General features: G+C 34.9%; 6 protein-coding genes across 8 annotated transcripts; 4 read left to right on the top strand and 2 right to left on the bottom strand.

Moving 5' to 3' along the window:
• The first annotated feature begins 18 nt into the window (after positions 1 to 18).
• On the top strand, positions 19 to 2896 carry LOC116288405 (peptidyl-prolyl cis-trans isomerase FKBP2). The gene is made up of 6 exons (XM_031695192.2): positions 19 to 325; positions 976 to 1066; positions 1223 to 1244; positions 1665 to 1711; positions 2117 to 2152; positions 2724 to 2896. The coding sequence occupies exons 1-6, from the start codon at positions 155 to 157 to the stop codon at positions 2789 to 2791; spliced, it is 435 nt and encodes a 144-aa protein (XP_031551052.2). The 5' UTR covers positions 19 to 154; the 3' UTR covers positions 2792 to 2896.
• LOC116288400 (AN1-type zinc finger protein 3 homolog) lies at positions 2888 to 7535 on the bottom strand. The gene is made up of 4 exons (XM_031695184.2): positions 7379 to 7535; positions 7180 to 7223; positions 6737 to 7051; positions 2888 to 5551 (listed from the first exon to the last, which is right to left on the bottom strand). The coding sequence occupies exons 1-4, from the start codon at positions 7426 to 7428 to the stop codon at positions 5400 to 5402; spliced, it is 561 nt and encodes a 186-aa protein (XP_031551044.1). The 5' UTR covers positions 7429 to 7535; the 3' UTR covers positions 2888 to 5399.
• Positions 7009 to 9337, top strand: LOC116288401 (uncharacterized). Of its 2 annotated transcripts, XM_031695187.2 has the most exons (3): positions 7009 to 7132; positions 8049 to 8483; positions 8786 to 9337. In XM_031695187.2, the coding sequence occupies exons 2-3, from the start codon at positions 8053 to 8055 to the stop codon at positions 8832 to 8834; spliced, it is 480 nt and encodes a 159-aa protein (XP_031551047.2). In that variant the 5' UTR covers positions 7009 to 7132; positions 8049 to 8052; the 3' UTR covers positions 8835 to 9337. The 2 variants fall into 2 exon arrangements, with proteins under 2 accessions (XP_031551047.2, XP_031551045.2); XM_031695185.2 differs by lacking the exon at positions 7009 to 7132 and having other exon boundaries at positions 8017 to 8483.
• On the bottom strand, positions 9117 to 13793 carry LOC116288393 (uncharacterized). Of its 2 annotated transcripts, XR_004196180.2 has the most exons (3): positions 13679 to 13793; positions 9843 to 13593; positions 9117 to 9759 (listed from the first exon to the last, which is right to left on the bottom strand). XR_004196180.2 is itself a non-coding variant. In XM_031695178.2 (2 exons), the coding sequence occupies exon 2, from the start codon at positions 13544 to 13546 to the stop codon at positions 10229 to 10231; it is 3318 nt and encodes a 1105-aa protein (XP_031551038.2). In that variant the 5' UTR covers positions 13547 to 13593; positions 13679 to 13793; the 3' UTR covers positions 9117 to 10228. The 2 variants fall into 2 exon arrangements, 1 of the variants encoding a protein (XP_031551038.2); XM_031695178.2 differs by having other exon boundaries at positions 9117 to 13593.
• A 113-nt stretch (positions 13794 to 13906) lies between these two features.
• LOC116288396 (uncharacterized) lies at positions 13907 to 16550 on the top strand. Its single transcript, XM_031695181.2, has 3 exons — positions 13907 to 14202; positions 15514 to 15899; positions 16065 to 16550. Exons 1-3 carry the CDS (start codon positions 13987 to 13989, stop codon positions 16300 to 16302), a joined length of 840 nt encoding a protein of 279 aa, XP_031551041.2. The 5' UTR covers positions 13907 to 13986; the 3' UTR covers positions 16303 to 16550.
• A 1694-nt stretch (positions 16551 to 18244) lies between these two features.
• LOC116288399 (uncharacterized) lies at positions 18245 to 19830 on the top strand. The gene is made up of 3 exons (XM_031695183.2): positions 18245 to 18650; positions 18878 to 19121; positions 19392 to 19830. Exons 1-3 carry the CDS (start codon positions 18372 to 18374, stop codon positions 19622 to 19624), a joined length of 756 nt encoding a protein of 251 aa, XP_031551043.2. The 5' UTR covers positions 18245 to 18371; the 3' UTR covers positions 19625 to 19830.
• The last annotated feature ends 166 nt before the right edge of the window (positions 19831 to 19996 follow it).

The following is a 19996-nucleotide window of genomic DNA, read 5'->3' as shown; positions in this document are numbered from 1 at the left end:
CGCCTTCTAAAGAGCGCTTTCTTTTTCATACTCTTCCGATCAGAACAGTACATTATTATTTCCTAATTTTTTTACTCCCAAAAAGAACCTATTTTTTCATTGAACATCAGATTATTTGGCACATTTTGCTGGTTTTGGAACATTGTTAAGAGTAATGCGTATTTTAACTGTATCATTGGTTGTAGTCATCTTGGCTCTGTTCGTTCTGGAAACAAAAGCAGACAAGAAAGCCAAGACTAAGAAACTTCAAATCGGCATTAAAAAGAGAATAAAGGACTGCAAACAAAAGTCTGCAAAAGGAGATTCTCTGCACATGCATTATACGGTTAGTAAAGGAATATTTTCTGCCATATTGTTTGATTTTGGATTTATTAATTATTTACCTCCCTCAATATGTTCTGGCCAATGAATGGATGACAACGTTACGTCAAGAAATTACTTCAACAACTTACTTACTTCTAGCCCCAAATCAATACATGGCTGTGAAACTGATATTACAAGATGACGTGATAGTACTAATAACAAATCCCCCTACCAAAATTTCTCATTTTCGTGACTGTATTAAGAAAAAGTAGGGGAGGATGGATAAAGAGAGGTGATGGGGGGGGGGGGGGGGGGGGGGGGGAAGGAAGTGTGCTTAAGAGTTGTGGATGGAAAAATGGTTTGGTTTGTTTTGGAAAAACAAACCAGACATCAATTTTATCCAACCCTGAAGCGAACCCAGGGCCAATCTAAGGTTGAAATGTAATATGTTAACTGCCAGCCAGTTGGTTCTGTTGGTTGAGTATTAGACTTTCATGTGGGAGGTCATGGTTCAAGTCCTGGCCTGAGCAATACTCAGGACCTTGAAATATATGAGGAGAAAGTGCTGTCTTTGTAATTACATCTACAAATGGCTAGACTTTCAAGTGGCTTGGAAAACCACTTTCTTACACCCTCACTACCTGATTGCTAAAATCAATAATTATTATTTAGGGTAAATTAGAAGATGGGACAGAATTTGACAGTAGTATTCCTAGAGGAGAACCATTTATTTTTACTCTTGGTACTGGTCAGGTCATTAAAGGTGAGTAGGAATAGTTACCCGAGAGTTAAGTGAATCATTATACTAATGATTTGATTGGAATAGAATGATTTGATAAGAACTGAAACTATTCAGCTTGTACCACACTTCCTGTGTTCATTTTTTTCTATTTACATTCATTCACTTTTATTCCTTTAGGATGGGATCAAGGACTTTTAAAGTAAGTTATTTTCCTAACCTAAAGTATTGTTACTCTTAGGGATTTCATTTTATAATTCTTTAAAATTTGATATTGATTATTTGGTATTTACCACATATCACAAAGAAGTCAAACAGAAAATGAAGTTAGGAGACACGTACTGCTAAGCCTTCTTCACCCTCTGTGTCAAGTGAAGATTCAAATTGAATGAAAATCCTAAGGTGTATAGAACTGAAGAGTGGAAATCCTGTATCATTAGGTGACAGTACAAGGGGATATAATAAAATGGAATTGACCCAGTTGGAGGGGAATACTGCAATTTTCTTCATTGTTGTTAATAATCAAGTAATGAATTAGGGTTTCCTTGGACCATCCCAGGGTGTAACTAGTTGATACAGTACAGCTACAGATAATCACTAGTTGTTTATCTTGATTTTGCAGCATGTGTGAAGGGGAAAAGAGGAAACTTGTTATTCCTTCCGATATGGGTAAGTTAACAGAATTAACTGTTCAGATGTTCATTATTTATCAAGGAGGGGAAGGCATGGGTGAGAAAATAGCAAAATTGTATTTTCTTTTCAAATCCTCTCCCATTAGAGTACAAACTAAACACATGCAACATTTTGCACTAATTAGTACTCCAATTTCCAATTCTTATGATAGAAATTCTTTTGTGTCCTCCAAATTGAGCTGCTTTGACATCACATGCAAGGGGTGTATTTAATGCTATGGCCATATGGTTATAGTGTTTGTAATCTAGTGTTCCCAAGGGGAAGGAAAAATAGCAAGGAGAAAAAACAACATTTTTGGTATTAGTTGTAAAATGTAAACTAGGATAGTTGCATTAATTGTCGTTACATTTTTCTCTAACTTTATTTTCACCAAATATGCAGGGTATGGTGACAGAGGTGCACCACCAAAAATTCCAGGTTAGTTTAATCATCTTATATAATTTCAAAGTCATTCATACCTCCCCCAGATAACTGAAGTAAATCCAAGAGCATATGATACCTTTATAGTAAATATTGTGGAAAGTGGGTATTAACTCACATAATTACAGACCATAAAGTCTTTTGAAAAAACTTTGCCCAACAGCTCTGCAACTAGACCACATGGGAGTATGGGTAAAAATCACTGAAGCAATAAATTTTTAGCTCACACTACAGAATATAATCATGAGATTACAGCTTGAAAGAAAACGAAAGAAAACAAGCTACTAGCTACTTCTTCAGTTTTCCTGCCAAGGACTTGTATCATCTAAACTGCTCACCAGTTGCACACCAACGAAGATCTTCTCTGTATTTTTGGCATAGCTAATCAAAATAAAAACACTGCTAGATCAAGACATGGCTAATCACATATGCAGCTTACTGCTTCAGTGATTCCTATCCATTCTCCCGTTCGGTCTAGTGTTATAGTCGTGAAACCAGTCCGCAACAACAGACTATAAATGGCCAGTCATTGCTAAGCAGAATCCAATATTTTCTTCTTAATTTACAGGAGGTGCCACTCTTATCTTTGAAGTTGAATTACTCAAGATTGTTAAACAGAATAAAAGTGACTTGTAATCTGAGCACATAATTTGATTTCTGTGACAAGATTCTTCTACTTTTTTCCATTTTTGATGATCATTTGTAGTGCTGAGTTTGTCAATAAAACAGAAACACTTTCAATGCTTGATTTTATTTATTTCTTCACTCAAAGAATACAAGAATTATTATTTATTAGCAGTTAAATTATAATCGCGATATAATCTTATAATAACTAACGGATAGTTTATATCATTAACTAGGTATGGGATGGTTTTTCTGTTCATATATGTGAATAGCCCACAGATGAGGTTTTGATATCTGGTCAAAAATCTTTGCAATGTTTCCAATGATATCTTTAAAGATTGTTTGACTCCAATAAGATTTAATGCATTTGATGTGTATGATGAAGGAACATGATGATAGGCCTGAATTAATGGTTTTGGTGTTAACTGATAACCTGGTAAGTCATTAATGTTTGAAATACTTTTGACTGGCTGTTTATACTTACTATTCCATATAGGACAAGGGAGAACAGCAGAGAGTGACTGAAAGGTATCTTCATTAACATTTTGCCATTCATACCTTGACTGCACTGAAAAGATTGTATAACCTAGAACATTTGTTGTCACCATAGCTATATGCACTCTTGAGTACTGATAAGAGCAAATGGTTCCCTTTTCTTTTCGCTCTCTGCCATGCTCCCTTACTCAGGAAATGTATAAATTGCAATATTGTTGGGTTTAAAACAGAGAACTAAGAGGCTGAGACTGAAAGATATACAGTTGATATGAAATGTGTTAAAAGCTTCACACTTTCTGTGAGTGCAACAATTCAAGAAATTTCCAAAGTTGTATCACTGGTTACTTCAAATTGACATACTTTCATTGTACCATTTATGTCTCAGCTTCTATGTTCTATGATTTTCAACACAACAAGGATATTTACAATACACTGGACTTGAGGCTTCTATTGGACAATAATTAAGACATTCTTACAAGCAGATATTTTATGTTTCAGACTCATGAAATCAGCTTTTAAAGTGCAAATGAACCCTTCGACAATACTTTCAGTACTGATTCTACATGAAGTAAATAGTTGAATGGTAAAATATTTCTTGATTTGAGTGATGTGTTTTTAAGTTATGAAGGTTTATACTTCCAATATGCTAATGAGTGTGACGTCTATTAAGGCTTAATTCAATATACAAAGTCGAACTGGTTCATTGAAAAAGTATTCAAAAAGCATCATTATTTTACTCATGGTTTACATAAAAGCTATTTAAAATTTGTATTTTCAAAATGGCCAGCATTTAGTATTACTAGTTAACACTCAAATACCTTACCTGACGTCATCATCATTAACATATTGGAAGTATAAACCTTCATAACTTAGAGACGCATCACTCAAATCAAGAAATATTTTACCAATCAACTATTTACTTTATGTAGAATCAGTACTGAATGTATTGTCAAAGGGTTCATTTGCACTTTAAAATCAACATGTCAATACAAGAATAGCCCCCCTGTTTTAGATAATATTACATAGTTTTATTTGTAAGATCTACACTTCCCTTCCCATGCATGCTAAGGCTCTAAGATACTTTGTAGGGTAGAATAGCCAACAGAAGCATGTATGCCATGATACCCTGATAAGAATACATTCCTTTTCAAGTTATCAAGTTAAAAATTCCCTCGAGTGTACATATGACACTGAAAGGGTGTGATACATAAATACTTCTTAGGGCTAGTGACAGAAATTTGCTTTTTTAGTATAACATATATTGTATTATTAGCAGAAATTTCTATTTCCCCTAAAGTATTGGTACAACAATTTTTAGTATTCTCAGGGTGCAACCATGTGACTCAAAATCCCTTGATATATAAATAACAATGAAACAGCTGTCATGTTGGTTGATCCAACAAGAGAAGCTTAAGTGGAATGATTTGTTATCGCCAACCAACATGGCAGCTATGACGTAACATGCACCCCAAAATAGATTCATTGCATGGGTATCAAAAATGCTTGTTTCCTATTCTAGTAAAAAGTTAATGACTATAAACACAAGAGGTTGTGCACCTTTGATGTTTCCTTAAGCCTGTTCTAGATGCTTTTCACATCATCCAGTATTATGTGTGGTGCCAGGCATTAGAAAGGTTAATCTAAGGACAACCTCATTCTTGGTTTACTGTTAGAACAGTTGAGAAAGGAAACTTATCCCACATTTCTACTAGATTCTTCCAAAAGACAATGAAAAAAGTTGAATACAAACACTGGTGATGATTTTGATGAGAGTGGTGTCGGCAATTAGATTGGGTGTGGCTTGAAATAAGCATTTTGCCTACTATCAATCAAACTGCAAATATCTTGTCAACCAGACTGTTTTTCCAGTAACATACCCCAAAACTTTTCATGTCCAAATAAAATGAGAGAGAAAAGGGAACTTATACAATTCGATGTCAATAGTTGGTAATCCTAGTTGTTTTCTTTGTAATTACAAAACATGTTATCTGTAAAATTTTATTGAAGTTCATAAAGATCACCTTAGCTGTTCTTGGACCATCGATCCTTTGTTATTTTCATTATGACCAGAAATGGAAGCTTCTTTCCTCTGCTATCATTTATAACAGGTAGAATACTGGATACATTAACAGTCATCAATACGCTGGAAAGACCTGCCAACTTTTCGTGGTCCAAGGGTGACCATCTTTTCCCTAGCTTCTTTCCTACCACTTTCCTTGTGATCAAATTCACATTCATGTTGTTCTGGTAAACGATGTAACTGGCAAAACACATACCCTAAAACACAGACACAAAAGTCAGAAAAACAGAAAATAAGCCATCATGGGGTATAAATTGTTTTAGATCGTGTTACGTTCACCAAAAAGTTCGGACATTGTTATTGAATTTCCATACAAATGTACTGACTCTAAATGACCTATTTATTTGGTTAATTTTTAGTTAGTTCTCTAAATACAAGTAAATAATCTTTTTTCTAGCTTGATTGAAGCTTTTCCTACTGCTGTTAAGATAGCTAACTAAAGAAATCTACCTAAATTTTCCCTTTAAATTCAGTGAATTTGTACGGAAATCCGAGAATGATGTCGGAACTTTTTGGTGACCGTAACAAAATCCAAACTAGCACCGAAAAGGCGAATTGAAATGCCAGCCACATGTTGGCTTAAATGGACATCAGGCATTGTTCCACCCCCACAAGGCTACAGGAATAGGACTAAAAATGTATTGCAAAAAGTCCAATCCCATCAAAAACTTACCCAATATCCATCCCTGCTGACATAATATAATGATAATGCATACATGTAATTTTAATCTTTCCACCAAAAATTGTGTAAAGGAAAACTGCCCTGTGCTTTTCAAGATCATTGTTATCAAGGTCCCATTCCTGGTCTCAGTGTTACAGAAAAAAACTATATCAAAAAATTCCTTGCATCGCAACACTTCAATTTTCCTACACATTATCATGGGTTATTGTACACAGTCCATCCATAACTTGACTTGAAAAAAATGAAATTTGAAATAACACGACAATAGTCATTGATTTATTAAAGTGAAGATTTCCTGATAGGTGTAATGGAAAAAACACATTCCACAAATATTTGAAGTGTTCAACAATTAGGTTCATTACTATTATTAAGCAGAGTTTTACTAGAAGGGTTTTCAACGAGTTTAAAGTAAGCAATAGAAAAAATATCCCAAATATTATTAATACTTAAAGTTTTAAAAAAGGTAAATCTAAAATAAGCTTATAGGCTTTTTAATGTAAAACTCAAATACTTATAACTTATAGTGAAATACCTTAGTGAAAAGAAGTAATTTGCGCAATACAAGTGTAAAACAAAGAACCAATTGTTATTAAAAAAAACTATTAAATTTTCCTAAGATTACGACCTTCATAGTACGACTGCGAAATCTGTCAAGAAGTCGTGATGTAATAAAGAGAAAGACTGTTGTAATAGTACCTACCGCATTTACACAGTCCTAATTCTCTCTGAGCTAGCTCCAGCTTAGCCTTGCATTTCCAGCAGCGTTTCTTATTTTTCTGTACAGGTCTATCGTTTGGAGTTTCACTAGTTGTTGACTCAGTCGAAACTTCAGCAGCGCATTGATCGCGAGCTGTTTCGTCATTTTCTACAGGCATATTTTCACTGCTTGCTCCTTTATCCTTCGAACTTTCTCCTTTGGACGCCGAAACTCTTTCTAGAGGAGCTGGGCTTATGGATACTTGGGAGCATATCGTCGCAGAACCATCACTTTGGTCCTCTGATTTACGCTTTTGTTCTAGAAAAAAATGTGCCCGATTAAATGACTTGGTCTCGAATGAAGGCAGTCTACGAATACTGACAGGACGTAAGCTTACAAGTAAGTACAGACAGACTTGTTCTAAAGCATTTATTACGCTTACTTACCATCTTTGAAACACTTAGAACACAGATTTAGAGTCTGTGGGGATCTGAAAATAATATTCTTGTTAATGTGAATACTGTTTTTAGTTCTGGCAAACGCAGTTCTCGTACAAGCGTTAAACAACTAAAGCTTCTTCAGCCCGAAGACGCGGATTTGCGCTGCGAAATTTGGATAGAAAATAAGAATAAAAATCATTCTTACCCCCAGAAACCACATGGACATCGTGGAGGCTCACTTCCGGGGTTCTCCATTTTGTTTTCTTCCTAATGGAAGAAATCCAAGAGTAAACACGCGTCAAAAATAACACTAAATGCAGTTGTACGAAATTTCGATCAAAACCAAAATGGCTTCCTCTGATGTTTACAATACCATATTACCATATATGACGTTAATCACCTTATATAGACATGGACCTAGTCTCGACAGTGTCCCTAGTCTCAGGCCCTAACCCTGCCAGACGGGAAAAATACAGGTTTTGTGTTACTAGTATAGATTCCTATAGATTCACTTCTATTCTTCTTTTGCTCCATTTTTCGATTGTGGAATTGAATCATTTCGATTCTTTACCCATTTTATAATTGGTCCCTGCGTGAGGAAAAAAAAATTCTTCGTTTATATAACGATATATATTGACTCTTTCTTATTAGAGTATATTGCAAAATTTTTAACTAAAAATATGTAAAAAGGAAAAATCGTAAATGAGAGGAAAGATAGAGAGAGAAATTTAAAAAAATAGAGAAAAAATCGACAATTTTTAGTCAATCGTCTCCAGTCTCTAACAGCTTTATTGACTTATCGTCTAGTTACCATGGCAACTGTCTAGCGCAGATTCTAAAGAATTTTACAAATTTGCGTTCAATAATATCTTTAGAACTATGGCTGCAGAATCGCTAGGAGGATTTCTTTATGGCTATAAGAAAGGTCAGATCCATCCCACGAAAAGCGAAGTAGTTTGGGTAAATAAACGCTACAATCCAACGGATCTAAGAAGCAGTGCTCCAGTCCCGCGATCAAAGTTCGTCTTAGAACAAAAGCCTAGTAGAGAAAGCGCCATTCCATCACACTGGAAAAAAGATGTCGAACCTTCTCTGAAGACTTTCTCCCGATATTTCGAGGAAGAGAAATGGTATCCCTCAACCCAAGCAACAAGGTGTGAAGAGTGGTCCACACTTCGTCAGATCTTACCTTCTAGAGGAATCCCAAACAGAGTCATCGCTCCAAGATGGGGAACTGAGATGCCAACAGATTCGAAATTCAAGCATTTAACAGAGAAAAAGTTTCCCCATATTAACAGCCCAATGACTCGGTAAGTCAACGATTTAACAACTTCAAACACCCTTACAATTGAAGCAAAGAGGCCTTTTACTGTTCTTTAATAAGTGCTAATTTAGATCGCCAAAAGAGCATTAGTGTTTACCGAAGCTTACATTGTTTACTCTTATTACTGTCCGCCATGTTGCACAACGCAAGGCCAAACGCATCTCAAATTTCTTATCAAACACAATATTTCACAAAACTGAAAACGTTATTTTTAATTTTGGGAAATTATGTATAAAGATCTGTTTTCCCTGCCCTTTTTGTGTAACCTTTGATGTTTCTCTTTTTCAGGGTTGTAGATGATATGCACTTGACCAACAGGCTGTTCAAACTTCACTGAGAAAACTGAAGAAACTTGAATATGATTATCCAATTAATGGTGTGAAAACTCGTTTTAAGTCGATTTTACGGAAAGAACACAATTTATTACATTGTTTTGGCTTATATATAGACATGGTGCATAGAAGGAATAGCCACTGGAGGGGTACTCTAGGAGGACTATTGATGGCAAGAATGTGTGTTCACCTAGAGACACTTGGGAGAGGGAAAGGGAAACTTACAAACCATTTTAAAATGTTGGCACACAACCTCCCCTCTGCACAGTAACAGATCAACACAATAATAGTTTTTACAATATTTTTATTTTTGTTAAACCAAATATCGCTTCTCAACCCAACTGGAAAGACAAGTCAATTGACAGTTTTATTTTTATCAGCTAACACTGTTCAAGTAAGTCTTTTGGCATCATGAATATTGTCTGGAAAGTGAGACCATTGCAGTTGCAATGACTAATTAGTTACTAATTATGTTACTTCAATAAAATTTATTATCAGAGATGTGTGATTTTGGCATGACTGCATTTTGAGTTATAAATCAGCAGATTTAGTGATAGACAAAAGCTTTGATTACCTATTGATTAGTGTGCACCAGTGCTGTTAGACAAGTTTCTATATAAAATCTTACAACATGGATGCACTCTAGTTACAGTTAAAGTTTTCATTTCTCCAATTGAATGCTCCTAAAATCTCTTTTTGGTGCAGCTGGACAAAAAACAGATGCTGCATTTTCATAGCTTCTCAACACAAATTATTTAACGTTTAGAAAAAAATATTTTCTGAAGCAAAATGTGAGTGACTTATTAGACTTTACCTGATTTCCCCTTCAATAACATACTTACAGATACAAGGGGAAATAGAGCATTTTTAACTCAGGTTTTGAGCTGATACTTGACTCCGGGAGGTGCAAGGAGTCAAAAGCATCCATAACTAAGTAAAAAATATGAAGAGTCTGTTAGGACCTGTATGTCACCAAAAAAGAATGGGAGAGAATCAAAGGGGAATATACTAACCCTAGGGGGAAATATGAAGGCCAAAGTCCAACCAGGATTTAGTCAGAAAGATGACCTGAAATGACAGACAACTTGGAAAATGTTTGTGTCATACTAGAAAGAGGAAAAAAATTGAACTTTATGTCATAAACTAACCACTATTAATTATTAATTACTGGATATGTTAGTTTGTGTTGTAGTAGCTTTAATATTCTAGCACAGTAGCTTGGAAGATCATCATACTTCACCATCTAGCTCAGTCGTACTACATACAAACTGTTGAAGTCTTTTCAACCAGTATTGTATTGTTAAACTCTGTATTCTTACCAGTCTATAGACACTTGATATTAACCTGTATTCAAGGCCTTTTTACCTGTTTAGCAATGACGTTTGATATGAGGATCAAACTAGGAACTTGAACTCCTACTGCAAGTACTGCAAAACTCTACCGACATCTTACCATTGTTAATGTGTAGGCAAACCCCACCTGGCTTAACTGTACTTTGACCATTACCTGATTTTTGCAGCTTGTTTTCATTGCCAGTTTCATCACTTACACAATCCAGTTTCCTTTTACCACTGACTTGTTCTTCACTTGATTCAAATCCTGGAAAAGTACCAACATGCTTCACAAGAGCTGACAGTTCACTTTGGCTTATTATCAATCCCTTTAGATATCCTATCTCATCTTTCAAGTCTTTAACAAAATGTGACATGTCTTCAGCTGTTAAACAGTGTCTTTTATCTTTCCTTGAATGATCTTCTTCTACATCATCACATATATCCTTTTCTTTGCTTTTTAGTTTGTCCAAATCTTCTTTCATACTTTGCACCATTGTGACCATTTCTTCAGAGCTTTTTTTACTTTTTTCCTTCTCATTTTTCAATTCACCAAATTCATTTTTCATATCTCGTAGAATTAAGTCCAACTTTCCAGTATTTTGCTTTAACTCTTCCTTCTCTTTTCGCAGTTGCTCCAGTTCTTCAGAAAAACTGCTCACTTTTCTGCCAATAATGTCAGTGTTCTTTGAATGTGGAGCTTCTTCACTTAGAAATCTAACAGTTTGTTCGTTATTCGTCAATAGTTGACCAGATTTTCCTTCCAGTTCCTGCGCAAATGAATCATCCTTATTCTTCACTTTATTCTTTAAATCAATATTTTCATTTGTTAAACCTTCGATGAGTGACTCCATTTCCTTTCGTTTCTTCTCCAGGACATCTTTCTCTGTCTTCAAATTGTCTATTTCACAATTCAAATTGTTAATCATACTTTCCAATTCCTTTGCATTGCTTTGATTGGTTTCTCTTTCTTTTTCTAATTTACCAATTTCACACTTCAAGCTTCTGATCACTGAATCCATCTCCATGAAACTGTTTTGATAACTCATTTTTTCTTTTTCCATATTCTCAAAATTGGTCTTTTGTTCTTTCTTCTCTTTCTCTAATACACTAATTTCACATTTCAAGGTGTTAATTGTAGATTCCATTTCTCTAACATTGCCTTCACCAACTGCCTTCTCTGTTTTCATTTCAACCAATTCTTCTCTCAGAGATTTTAAGACGGAGTCTGTTTCTCTGGCAATGTTTACATGATCATTGTTTTGTTCCTTCAATCCATTCAATTTTTCTCTCAATTCTTTTAGATTCAAATTCATCTCTTCTTCATTCTTTACAAGATCATCTTTGTTCTTTTTCAAAGTTTCTATTTCTTCTTTTAACTTATTTACCAGCAAATTCATTTCTTTGCTACTTGTCATAAATCCTTCTTTCTCATCAGTCAAATCTTTTATATCTTTTTTCAGATCTTCGATAAACAATTCCATCTCTTTTACCTCGCTTTTCAGTTCATTCCTTTCTTTTTCCAATGGAGGTATTTTGTCCTTGAAATCTTTGACAGTCAACTTCTGGGTTTTTAACCCTTCATTTTGTTTCTTCAGCTGGCCAAGTTCTTGCCTTAAACTACAGACAAGTGAGTCTGCTTCTTTTTCCTTCATTTCTAGAACATTCTTCTGCTTCTTTAACTGACTTATTTGTTCCTTCAAATCATCAACAATTGACTCCATGTCTTCTACACTGATAAGGTTTTCATTCTCCCTCTGTAACTGTCGTATTTCCTCCTTCAGATCTTGAATGAAGAGACTCATTTCCTTTGTATTTTTGTGATTCTTCTTCTCTGCTTGCAAGTTACCTTTGTTGTATTCCAAGTCATTAGTATGTGAACCCATCTCTTTATCACTTATATTGTCATTATTGTTATTCATGTTTTGATCAAAACTATTGACTTTCAAATTCCTTTTAAGGCTCTCATTTTCTGTCCTCAAACTTTCCACTTCCTTCTCAAGGTCTTCGAAATATTTCTTCCTCTTTTCTCTATACCACTTATGCCTTTCAGCAGCTGTAGCAGGTGTAGCATTTGAACTATTTGGAGATGACTTGACTAAAGTATTCTTCTTAGGGCACAGAGTACTCTTACCATCACTATCATTTGTGGTTGCTGATTTCTTAGGAGTTTTGCCTCTCTGTGAAGTGACTTTTTTCCCTCGAGGAGATTGAGAATTTTTTTTTTGAGCATCCTTCATCACAGAACTACTATGCTCACTCGCATCTTTTATTGTAGTCTTTTTGGATGATACAGGTTTATGAGCACCACTCCCCTTAGGTTTTGAGCTGTTACTAGATTTATTATGAACTCGCCGTGAAATATTTTTGTTTTTATTTTTTTGCAAATAAGTAACCATTTCCTCACTGGGATCAAAGAGAAAACTGCCATCCTGTGTATCTTCAGTCGGGATAGTACAAATCTTTTTAGCTTTAGAGGTTGATTTTTTTCCCCTCTTATTTTCTGTTCCTTCTGATGACGAGCTGTCAATAGAGATTGATGTTATCTTACTTGATGGCTCCTTGTTATCTGTAGAGGAGGTATTTTCTACCTTGTTATCATCTGATCCATCTGCTGTTGCTTGGAAATTCTTTGAAATCTCATCTACATCAGCTTGGCAATTATTCACAATTACTTGACAAGTTGAAGTGTTGTCATTACTTTTTGGAATAACCTCATGTTCATCTTCAGAAGAGCTAACATCCCCAAAAATCTCCATGGCGATTGAGTTTCCTGTGTCTTGGTTTGGACAAGCACTTGGCACTCTATCTATTTCATCTGAATCCTCATTTGTTTTCTTTTTCTTTTTGGATGGATTTGGAGGAGAATTACCTTTAGCCTCATATGACAATGGTCGTTTTTTAGCACTTATTTTGCCGGAAGCATTGGAACCTAGTGTATCTTCTGAGGTTACATCTTTTTTTTTCTTACTACTCTTAGTTACAGCTTTTTTATTCTTGTCTGATTTAACACTACCGCAGTCACTGTTGGACTTCAAGTTCTTTCTAGTTTTTTGCTGAGGTTTTGATTTTTTCTTGGCTGATTTCAATTTACTAGAATTTGGTGCATTGTGAATGTTTTCCTTAGTTTTGTTCTGAAGTGGAGAAAGGTCACTATCACTTTCATCTTCAGACATCCCAGAATCTTGAAAGCTTTCTTGATCGTCTTGATTGGGGTGAAGTTCTCTTGGGGTTTTGACATATGGTGGGATGAAGATACTCTCATAGTTATTTGAATCTACTTCACATAGCTGTGTATCATCACAGCTGTTATGCTCCTCTTCATTGCCAGAGTAATTCAGTAAGTATTGAGTGAGATCTTCAGGGATGTAACCAGGATCAATCATGGTCAACTGGCTGAAACACTGTTAGGGCTCTTCTTCTTCTTCTCTGACTGCAAATAAACGAGTCTTTGTACAGGTTAATTCGAAATTAATAGTCTTAAATTTGGTAGAACCCTACCTGGATGAATAACCTACCTGATGATCTGCTCTTGTCTTGTATTTCGACAGTAAAAATACGAAAAATAACACTTCTTTTCACATCACTTCACCTCACTCTGTTCAATGGCGGAAAAAATACGTTCATTCAACATCTTCTTGCCTGACTCTGATTGGTCCGATCCAATCATGTGATCACATTTTATTTAGTTCTCAGGTGTGCTCTGTCAAATTGAACACGACGCGCAACGCCTGTTTGATTCTAATTATGCCATAATTTTTTTTTGACTGAGCCACGCTAACACATAATATTGATCGTTCCTCATCACTATAGTATTTATTCAATCATGGCTCCAGGTCACCTATACTCTTGTTTAGCTGTTTTTATAGTAGCTTCTCTTATATTTTCATACTCGTTATGCCTTGCACAGTTTCCAAAGAAAGAGAAATTCCACGCAGTGAAGGAAGATGTGGCACACGTACGATGCGAAACTTGCCAAAAAGCAATCAAATATTTAAACCTCAAAACTCAAGAGATGAGAGACGACAGTCCAACTAAAAAGGTATTATTTAATTGAGAATTTTTGCGCCTACTCTCTTATGTTTCACAATGATGTATCACAATATGTATGCTATTTGTTTTTATATTTTATGTTCGCATTGTAGTAAATAATAATGTTAAAGTTTATTTAAGCTAAGATTACTTCAACTCAAGCTAAATTTCTTTTACATGGAATTTCCACAATTTTCATTACATGTTAATATAGTCACTCACTTGAAAATTGAAACAGCTTTAAACTGTAACAACTACTTAATGTGTAGTAGCCACATTTTAAAATCACGCGTACTATATAAAATAAGCTTGAGTAATCTTTAATTTTTTCCTTATGCAGGTCTTATTATTCTTCTCTTCTCATTGAATCCAAATCGAACTTATATTCTTTATTAACTAAGATTGGAACTAGGAATAAATATATGCTGTATATTTGGTTGGTTTTAATACCATGCATAATGGAGTTGCGATCAAATCTTCACAGTAACTTTATTTACCGACATTAATTCTGTACCGTATTTTGATATCGTAATTCTTATTCAAACAACGACTTTGTGTGTTTTAGCATTCAAAAATAACCCTCTGTAACTGATTTTTCAGCAATATCTTTCAATGAAATAAAATGTCAAGAGAGTAGATTTTTATGTTTTGCTTCGCCAGCTGGCGTGCTTCTCAATGCCTCAGTGGTTAACCATACGAGTCAAACTTAATTTGTAGGAGACCAAAAATATGCGATACAGATTAAAACTTTGCTATTTCGATTTCGATTAATTCTTTACAGCACTTGGATTGGCTTAGTGTTGTTCCTAATTACAGTATTACTGACAGGGTGAATAGTCATCTTTTTAATCTCCGCTTTTCTTGTACACTGGCGTCGGGCTGCAGGTGAAAACAAAGAAACTGGGTCTATAGAAAGAACTTATACAAAACATCCGTTATGGAACTGTAAAAACTGCCCTTAGGGTTAAGAACTTTATTCCTATTCTTTTTCTCCTTTATCTAAACAATTTTTTATTCTTAATTTTTGGAATTATTTTTATGGTTTCTAGGCAACGAGTTAACCCCTTCCTAGATCAGAAGCAAATTATTCTTTGAATGTCATTTAGATGGAGTGCAATTTTGTCTTTATTAAGAATTAAATTGTAATTCATGTTTTGGCAAATTTGTCTAATTTTCAAAGATACATATTTGTTATTTCAATATCTATTTATTTCATGAATTGATTATTTTAAAAATATATCAATGTCTATCACTGCTGCTTTCTCTAGAATGAAAAGAATAAAAAGCTTCCTCTTACCTGTCATTTATATTCATGATGTAGCTAGAGGAAGACAAAATAATTGAACTGGTGGAAAAAACCTGTGATCCAGGTAAACAAGAAGGTGAATGGATTACAAAGTTTGACATTGTTCCACGTGACAGTAAACTACATCTTGAGGAGCAAAAAGACTATGGGAGATGTAGAAGAGAATGCCAGACTATTGCTAAAGCATGTGAAGAATCTATTGGGGAAGCTGATACTGATCTTGCTGAATTGTTATGGCAAAACAAACTGACCCTCTCAAAATTGATTAACAAATATTGTTATTCAATGACAAAATCATGTGGGAAGAAAACTAAAAAGATAAAGGCAGACAGGGAAGATGAAGAGTTTGTTCCTATGACTGAAGATGAACGAAAAGCTGATGCAGTTATGAAGCAGATGAGGTAAAATACGTACCTGAAATAGTTTAAAAATGTTTTTGAGGCTAAAGATTAAAATTTGAAGGGGTGGGGAGGGGCTAAATAAGATATATTGTGTAGCACCATAAATTATTCATACTTCTTATTTCATGTGGTAAACTAATCAAAGTGACCTGTCCTAATTTACAGTGGAATGCCTGGAATGCCTGGGATGGAAATGTATTCTCGTGAGGATATAGAAAAAGCTAAAGAACAAATGGAACAGCAACAAAAGGGAGAACAAAAAGAGCTGCCGATAGATGATGAAGGCTTGTTATATGCTGGTGGAGGAGTTAGTTTTTGGCAGATGGTAAAAGATGGTATCAACAGGATATCCACATGGTTTACAAATATTTTTCATCCCACATCACGAAAATCTGAATTTTAACATAACTAAGATTTGAATGAATAATATTTTATAAAATGTTTTAACATTAAAATAATGTAAATTATGCATTGTTGTAGACAGAGAGTCCTAGATTACCTGTGACCCTTTCCATTAGGCATGATAAAAGTGTTCTGTGGGAAAAGAATGACATTTTTTCTGAAGGTTAAAAGAGTTTTAAACAAGAATGTAATTATTTTTGTTATTTTATTCATCTTTCTGCTTTTGTTTTAATAAAGTGTCTGACTTTGTTTAAGAAAGTAAAAAATGCTCTAATCATGGTTGGGATTGTAGTCCAATAAAATTTGACAAGAAAAACGGCGCAAAAAGTAGGTGTATCCTAACTTTCTTCTTATGAGCGGGCTTCCTTTGGTTACGTAATATTTTTTAAATATAGATATTTTAAACAAGAGAGCGTGATATTAATCAATTGAAATGAAAATGACGAATGAATGTTAAAGACGTTATTGGAAAAAGATAATTAATTTTACCAATGTTCTTGACCTTGAGTCCTTGATGAGAGCAGAAAAAGACTACATTTAGCCTCTTGATTTTCAGTTAAAAATATCGACACCACGTTATTCATCATGGTTCATGAGCACGTAAATGTGTTGAAAAACTTTGATGCATTTTGTTTATTATATGTATATGTGTTACTGACGGTACCGTAAACTCAACATCGATGATAATGCAATATTCTAAAGTATGCCACTAATATTGAGTGTTAGTGTCTAGTGTTTTTCGGTTTTCTTAATTGTCAGTTTTGAAAGTGTCAGCGTTCCTTTATCAAGTCGTACGATCAGTATATTATTCACATTACTTTTGTGTGTCATGTTTTGTAAATAATATAAATTGTAAATTTCCCCCCTTTGCTCCCCGTTTTCAGGGAAAGTATGACTATAGAATCTGTTTACTGCATTTTTTTTGCAAAGAAACTCAAAACTGACCGTAGGGCTGAGCGAAAAAAGACTTTTGCAAGCACGGGTAATGTCTTGTCGAGAAGAGATAACTAGCTAAAAACTAGTGTGAGTTGCGTCGGTGTTTCTAATGAAATAGTAATGATAAAAGTGTAAATCATACACCGTGAAAAGATGAAAAAACTTACTGACGTTTCCGACGTTAGTCCTTCGTCGGAGTAATGTCTTGTCGGTTTAATGGTAATAAATCACGGGCGAGCTACAAGGGAAACTAACCAAATTTGAGCAATTTAGGGACATTTTTCAATTAGATAAGTATTATCCAATCGTTCTACCCCTAGCTCTATAATTCTATCCCGCAGGTTTTCGTTATCAAAAATCGAAAGGAAATGTTTTTTAGATTCTGAAGCTCTTTTAGTATTTTTTTTTCCAATTCACTTGGTTTCTATATAACAATGTACTATATTTAGAGTGAACGACTTTTTGGCAAACAGCTGAGTATGCATGGCAAAAAATGAAGAAAAAAAGCGATGAATACACTTACTGACGTCACATACTTCCGAGTTTAGTTCAGTCATGCAACTGTTTCAAATCAGTCCACGTAAGAACCATTCAGCCTCGTACAGCTTAGGGGGGAGGGGAAGTACAGAAACACAGTATTTATATAGGATCGAAATCATTACACACCACCCCCCATACCTCCCCCCATGATTTGATAAAGTTGAATGTCCTCTTCAACGTCATCCGTACTCTCCAACCATGAAAACAGCCTGGTGAGGTTGTCACGTAAAAAGACTTTATCATTTCAGTACCCCAGGGATTTGTGTTTTCGTTTAACATTCTTTTCAATGATGTTGACTATAGTATTGTATAATTCAACCTTATTTTCATTTCCTATTTTTGAGCAGTTTCGGGTTTTATCGACTTTTTTCAAGTGCACCTGAAAATTAAAATCATTTAGTATGCGTATTGCATCATCGAACATGATACAACAAATGACCATTATCAATATCGTTCGTTATACTTAAACCCATGATGTAATGAACATTACCTCATAGGATAAGATTAACATTGAATGGCAATATAAATGCGAGTAAATATGAGAATGAAGGCCATTAGAAACATAGTTTGAGAATCACAGGAACAACAAGTACAATGGAAGCAGCGCAAGAATTGGCCGGGGCAGTCTTGGAAACTGTCAACTCCAGCTACTTTAACAAAGAAGATATTCGTCAGTATAAACTGACCTTGTCTGAAGGGTACTGCCTGTTGTGGCAAGATACTAAGAATGGAGATGTTTGTGGAAGACAATGTGGAACTGAGTCAAATGCAGGTGCAACAGCAGCGGTGGTAGTTGATCTAGTAGTGTTGGGTAAGGGTGAACTGGAAGCTGATGCATCTACAGAAGTGAAACAGGATTCCCTTGTCTTAAAGGTTGGTGTCATGACAATGGCGTAGGGGGAGGGGGAGGGGAGATCCCCACCCCACCCCACCCCACCCTCCCATTTATAGCAGTATAGTTCCACGATCGTGTTTCACTATGAAAACTATTGGCATCGATGAATATTTCCTGGTTTTCACAGTCATACGGAAGATGCTTTAAACATTTACCAGATAAACAAATAAAAAATAAATAACCATTCTGTTTAATTTGTTTTCAGCTTCGTTCAGACGAACGATGTGGTAATTATCTAGACGCTGCCATGCTTGACAAAATCGTGAACCAGTGCAATGAATATCCCAAGAAGCCTCATTATGTAAAGGACTTGATCTATGAAGACATCAGTCAAAAAGATGCCAATCAACGCTGTGCCACCAGAGCACTAGGCAGTATGGTACTAAGGGGGATCCTCTTGATGGAAACGGGATTTTGTGGCAGTCGCAAGTACCCAACAGCAAACTCAGGTTGTTATACGTGATTTCTTTATTTATAAACAATTTAGAGTGCCTCTTATATTTCTGTTACAGAGCCTTACTGTAAATTGAGCTCCAGGTTTCTGAAAATATCTGAATTTTTTTACGCGCAATTCTCTTTGACATGTAGACATTTTTTCTTACATTCATTTTATATAACAAAGCACTTGTGTTGCTATGGAGACGAAGGCAGCTAGCCAATGCATGCAAGCGGTGTCTTATTAATCCTCATGTTTACGCATTATTTTTCACTTGTTTTAGAAGTGGAGAAAGAGTTGGTCCAAGACATTCGTGCGGTAGCATTGGAAGGTGCAAAACCCAGTAGTTACGTCAGAGCCCTGCTGACTCTCGCCAGAACTGCGGACAATATATCGTGTCTCAATTTTGATCCTGTCCTGAAGAAATACTTCACTGAACAAGAATATGGAAAAGCTAAACAGACAATCGATGAATTGGTTGGGCTTGACAGGATTCATGTCGGCAAACAGATATGATAAAGGGAAACAAAACATTATTATAATCGACGTAGAAAAGTTAAGGTAGCTAAAGTAATGTAAATTGCATGAAAATATTTTATATATAAACTCAATATTGCCAAAAAGTATTAATGACGTTATTATATTATCTTTACGGCTACAAAGCAAGTAAATTAATTTTTGTGATATCTATACTTTAAAAAACTTTATTTTTAATTTTAGCTTGCTTAACCTTAAATTATCATATTCGAAAATATCATAGATTTTTAATATGAGAGCTTAAATTGAATTGAGCAAGAATAAAACCTTTTTTACATTTTCAAATTTCGCGTCATATATTCTATCAAAAGTCTTTTCCATAGGGAAAGATTATTTGTCATTACTTAGGGG

Source organism: Actinia tenebrosa, unplaced genomic scaffold (genome assembly GCF_029948245.1).
Source record: "Actinia tenebrosa isolate PJP-AT-01 unplaced genomic scaffold, QUT_ActTen_1.0 PGA_scaffold12__29_contigs__length_12842862, whole genome shotgun sequence".
Lineage (NCBI taxonomy): Eukaryota > Metazoa > Cnidaria > Anthozoa > Actiniaria > Actiniidae > Actinia > Actinia tenebrosa.
The sequence above is the reverse complement of the archived record's forward strand: the minus strand, read 5'-3'. Positions and strand labels throughout refer to the sequence as shown.